At 38.4% G+C, this 6000-nt stretch overlaps 1 protein-coding gene across 1 annotated transcript; it reads right to left on the bottom strand.

The window, feature by feature from the left end:
- Positions 1 to 834: 834 nt before the first annotated feature.
- Positions 835 to 3228, bottom strand: LOC109891194 (uncharacterized). The gene is made up of 3 exons (XM_020483546.2): positions 2885 to 3228; positions 2372 to 2465; positions 835 to 2227 (listed from the first exon to the last, which is right to left on the bottom strand). The coding sequence occupies exons 2-3, from the start codon at positions 2392 to 2394 to the stop codon at positions 1237 to 1239; spliced, it is 1014 nt and encodes a 337-aa protein (XP_020339135.1). The 5' UTR covers positions 2395 to 2465; positions 2885 to 3228; the 3' UTR covers positions 835 to 1236.
- Positions 3229 to 6000: the final 2772 nt, after the last annotated feature.

Here is a 6000-nt window from a genome sequence, read left to right as displayed (position 1 = left end):
CCCTAAACGGATTATCCAACCCCCAAAAACAACTAATCTCTTACAGTCTCATTTCGGCCAAAAAATGTATCTTGTTGTTTTGGAAAAATAGGGAAGCTCCCTCTACCAAATTATGGCTCAGCGAAATTGGCAAACACTGTACACTTAGAAAGAATTAGATATATTCTGAACAATAGATGATCAACATTTGATCAAATGTTGGGGGGGGGGGGGGATAGGGGGGATAGGGGGGTGGTGACATCTACCCTCTTTCTTTCTACCTGTCCTGGTTCTGTATGCCTTGTTTTGTTATATTTGTTTTGTACCCAGAACTCTGAGTCTTGTTGTTTCTGTCTGCTCTTTTATGTTTAGATAAGAATTGCATACTTGTCTTAAAATACCTATACACCATTCTTGCGTGTGTTCAATAAAAAAATATTTGAACGAGAAAAAATGAAAGCTGTCAGCATGGGTCCAGTGGGAGTGGTACCTGTCCAGTGATTGTTACAGTCATCTGTTTATGTGGGTTCAAGGGATTGCTGTTTGTGGACTCCCATACCTTCGTGTACTGTATATGATCAATTATAATATTCTGATCAGAGGTGAGCTCATACATTTTAGGGTAACATTTTCTGAATGCAAAGCTGAAATAAGCAACAAGAAAAGAAAACATTTGTTGGTTGTTAAAAAATAGTTGTCATTGCTGACATATTAAACCACACTATCTTCAAATACTAAACCCTTTAGAGAAATGTTTGTAGGCATTATCATGATCATTTGTTGGGATGATGGAAATTGAAGCAGGCCGTTTAAATTAAATCTCTTGTAGCAGGTCACAATAAAACCAGACAACGATTGTGTCGTCATTCTTGGAATTTATTTCCAAAGCAGAACATTTTTTTTTTTTAGATGCATCATCACTTTATCCAGGGATAGGTTGGAAAGGAAATTACAACAATGTTTAGAAAAAAATATGAAACATTTTCAAAAAGGTACTAGAGCCTACATTAACATAATCACTAGGGACACTCGAGTGCTATGGAAAAAGACTACAGAACTATGACACAACACCATTTCATGATGATGCACAATTTGTTGAAACTGTTGGTTAACTACATTATTGGTATACATCTTATATGACAAAAGATGACTGAAAAAATGTGACAGCATTAAGTTAAAACGCCACGCCTGTTGATTGAATGAATTTCCCTCATCATAAACTTTTTTAATAAGCTACTGGAGGGAAAAAGACAAACTTCAACAGTTGGTTTTGTAATCACATGATATGCCCTCAACTATTTCATCAGCTGTGGCGAGGGGTACAAGACATTTTCCACATGGACATGTACCCACACACTCGTGCCCTTTTTTGCGACATTTCACTCCAATAAACATTTCATCGGCATCACAAGTAGTAAGGTTTTTGATCACAATCTTCGTGTCAAAATGTAGGGCCTGACCATCAGGCAGGTGGAATGCCAGGGTCACATGGTCCCACATGTACCATGCATTCCCCCCGCCTTCTGTTCCTACATTTTGGTTAACTTCCTCTATGGCTAACCCAAAGGCATGGGTTTTAGACATGGCTTGTGCACGCCAGACAATGTCGCCCCTCATGTAAGCACAGAGAGCATCATCACTACCATCACCAAGAACGGGGTACTTCTCAAATTCCTTATCATCTGGACTGTGAACAAGCACTGTGTACATGATCTCTTGTTTGTAGACTACAGTCTCATACACTCTCAGGACAGGCTGTTTTCCACCACAGATCTGCTGACTGTACATCATCAGGAAATCAGACAGACTGAAAGTGAACCTGAAGTTCCCAAAGCGTGATGCCTTCCTGAAGGCAGGTGAGGTGGTGAACTTGCTAAGGAAGGGTTGCTGTATCTGCCTCTGCTCAGGTGTTCTGTCAGGGAAGATCTTCTCCAGGTAACGGCGTTCTGCTGCAATGATATCGTCATCATCCACAGGAAGATTGCACCACAGGAAACTCTTCTCACCCCCCTTAAATCCACCTGATTTCAAGATTCCATCAAGGCCTCTTTTTGTAGTGACATGGGCAACTTTGGACAGATGGAACTCTGGTGCTTCTGGGTATGGTGCTATGTCTTTTGATAGGTATCTATCTATTCCTGCCTCATTTAAAAGGGTCTTCTCTTGTTTTAATGTGGCGATATTCTTATGCTCTCCACTGGAAAAGTTCTCCTTTACACCTCTGTCATTATAACGCACCTTCATTTCCCTAAGATAAAAATAAAACGTTTAAAATGTTGGTTGAACAGACATGCAATTCTGCTCTCCGCACCTATTTAGTAGGCTACAAATAATGTATATTTCTTTGCACACACACACACTAGAGTTTAATTGTTACTGTGATACAATCTACCTTTTTCCCCCAAGTTTGGACATAGCTGCTTGATGGAAGATCTGCGGTCTGATAGATGTAGATAGCTCTTGTCAATCCACAATGAGTGGATAACCTGTACAGTAGTTCAATCAGACATTCAATAAAAGAATTTGAACAACAGTTTGTATCCAAGTGTAATGTTAAAATGGCAATCCCAATTAACTGGAACCAATCAGCCTTCTTTTGAAAAAAGTTGTCAGGATGGTTTTATTAACATACATTACTGACTTGAAAGAAATATGGATATTGGTTTAACTATAAAGGTAATTTTGACTGTTTCAAAAGTGTACAGTACATATGTTATTATTATACTAAAGTTACAGACTCATACCACATTTCATGACATAAGCTAATTATAATTTACATATGTACAAATAGCCACCAAATATGTGATTACTTCATGAAATGATGTACTGTAAGTATGTGTAATTAAATCACATTTTTGTCTCATGAAATGTCATTGTTTCTTTAACATAACCTACAATAACTTACTTTGTTTGGAGACTTGCTGCTTGATTGTAGAGTTTCAGATTGGCGGCCTTCAGTTGATGTCTCCCCACTGTATGGCAGCTGAAATGTCCCAATCGTATGTTTGTATCTATACATACTGACTCTGATCCTTAAGGCTGTGTTTAGACTGGCAGCCCGTTTCTGATCTTTTTTCCACTAGTTGGTCTTCTGACCAATAACATCAGACCTTTTCACATCAGATCTTTTTCAGAGCTGATCTGATTGGTCAAAAGACCAATAAGTGAAAAATATCAGAATTAGGCTGTCTGTGTAAACAAAGCCTTTTTGTAACTGAAGTCTTTAGCCACACCCTACATAGGAAATCTAGTTTCATTTCTTGAGAACTGAATGACTATCAGGTTAATAAGTAGCCTGAACAGCCACTAGCGGTTGCTGTTTGCCTGTGTTTTGAAGGTCCTAACTTGTTTACCATGGTGAGCTGTCTCTTTGTAGATGGCACTTTACAATACGTAATTATCAGCACTTTAAAATATGTAATTATCAGGTACTTACTGAGACATTTCATAGTAAAATGGTAAATGGATGTTGTTTCCATTGGATATATTGAAATAAGCAGCATATGTTTACCAATTGGGTATGAATTCTTTGAAGTAAGTACCAGAAAGTATCCCCAGATAAAAACAGTGGAAACAGTACTGTAAAATAAGGTGCAGTACTGTAAAATAAGGTGCAGTACTGTAAAATAAGGTGCTACATTTATGTTTTTATTAAGGTGGCAAGATGCTCATGTGGACCTGCACAAGAAGTTCAGTGAAACCAGATAATGTGGATGTAATAAGATGCTCATGTGGACCTGCACAAGAAGTTCAGTGAAACCAGATAATGTGGATGTAATAAGATGCTCATGTGGACCTGCACAAGAAGTTCAGTGAAACCAGATAATGTGGATGTAATAAGATGCTCATGTGGACCTGCACAAGAAGTTCAGTGAAACCAGATAATGTGGATGTAATAAGATGCTCATGTGGACCTGCACAAGAAGTTCAGTGAAACCAGATAATGTGGATGTAATAAGATGCTCATGTGGACCTGCACAAGAATAATGTCAGACCTTTTCACATCAGATGTTTTTCAGAGCTGATCTGAAAGTGACAGCATTTATTAGAATTGGGGTGTGTGTAAACAAAGCTATAAGCCACACCCTACATAGGAAATCTAGTTTCATTTCTTGAACTGAATGAAGATCAGGATAATAATTAGCCTGAACAGCCGCGAGTGATTGCTGTGTATCTGTCTTTTGAAGGTCCTAACTTATTTATCATGGTGAGCTGTCTCTTTGCATCTGTCTCTCTCATTGTGACGAGGGTATTTTGTGCTCCCCCAAAATAGGTCTCGTCTAACCCTCTGGCATTACTACATTTCATTGTCCTACCCTGAGAGGATGAATTGTACTGAATATAAGCGGTCAATAGGCCAAATGAAGATCATCAGGGGATGACATTTGACTTCAAATATCTGTATGGTGTAATTCATCTCAAGATATGTAAAATGCACATAGTAGTTGTTTGTAAAAATTTCTCAATTAATTGAGAAACACAAGCATGTTCTTGGTTGATGTTTGTTACCCAATAATGATCTTTCACAATTTGAGAACAGTTTCTATAGTCCACCATGTTGCAAAAGACACCCTACGCCTGCTTTAAGTTACCCAAAGTGAAACGGCTGATCCCCGCCCTCACTCTGCCTTCACTCCAGGAATGTAGTTACACAAATACATGCATTTATTATTCAGAGTAGACATTGTTGACTTCTCTGTTGTATTTGTAGCCTTCCACAGAATAATAATACCCACATTATATAGGCCTAACCTAAAGATCAAATGGGCGCACGGACACACTTGGGATTGACAACTGCTCCTCCTATTTTCAGCCCGAGAAAATAGATTATAGAGTTCACATACATGTAAACAAATCAACAGTCCATCCACTATTTCCGTAAAGGCACTGAATGTCGTCATATATGAACTATTTCTGTGGCTCGACGGGTTCCATGCCCTAATATGAAACCAAACTAAACTTAGTGCAAGGCAATAAGGTAACGGTAGCTAAATGCCAGAGGAGACGAGTAATTAACAGGAGTTACTATGAGTGTGATGTAAGGAGGAATAATGTATAAAAATGGTTTGAACTCACGGGCTCCAGGGTGGCAGAGTAGCCTAGTTGTTAGAGCATTGGGCTAGTAACCGAAAGGTTACAAGTTCGAATACCCCAGCTGACAAGGTACAAATCTGTCGTTCTGCCCCTGAACAAGGTAGTTAAACCCACTGTTCCTAGGCCGTCATTGAAAATAAGAATTTGTTCTTGACTGACTTGTCTAGTTAAATAAAGGTTAAAAAAAAAATATATATTTGTGAAATAGAATTGACTGAATATTTCCACGACACCAATCATGACGTGCGTTACCAGGTTACCACTGACTGATTGCACAATGTCTGCCTTTGGTGTTTTTCTAGCTCCAACAGTGCAGTAATATCTAACAATTCACCACAATACACACATCTAAAAGTAAAATAATGTAATTAAGAAATTAGGATTAGGATTAGGACTAGCAATGTCAGAGTGACAAACTAAAATACAGTAGAATAGAATACCGTATATACATATGAGATGAGTAAAGCAAAAATATGTAAACATTATTAAAGTGACTAGTGTTCAATTATTAAAGTGGCCAGTGATTCCAAGTCTACAGTATGTATATAGGGCAGCAACCTCTATGGTGCAGGGTTACGTAATGTAAGGGGAAAAATCCTGTATAAGCTCTATAAACTCGTACAGCCTGTAATGAATTAGAATTACTTCATTAGTTCTTAATGCTAAACTTTGTTATGCACATGTGCTGTATGAGCCTTAAACCTGTACATTTCCACTGTCTGTTTGAAGGTCTTGTAAGAAAAAGCAGGTATTTTTCCACTCTGCCTCTGTTCAACTTGGTCACATGGCATAAGACAAAGAGCCTCTGAGAGTGAACAAAGTGTCTCATCCTGTTCTTCTCATATCTTTCAAGGGTACAGCTGTGTGGAGTTAAGAGGTGAACAGAGACTGGCTTGAACAGAGAGGAGTAACAGAACTAACGTTATC

The sequence above is a fragment of the Oncorhynchus kisutch genome, linkage group LG5 (genome assembly GCF_002021735.2).
Source record: "Oncorhynchus kisutch isolate 150728-3 linkage group LG5, Okis_V2, whole genome shotgun sequence".
NCBI lineage: Eukaryota > Metazoa > Chordata > Actinopteri > Salmoniformes > Salmonidae > Oncorhynchus > Oncorhynchus kisutch.
Note: the sequence above shows the minus strand (reverse complement) of the source record. Positions and strands in the feature narration are given on the sequence as shown.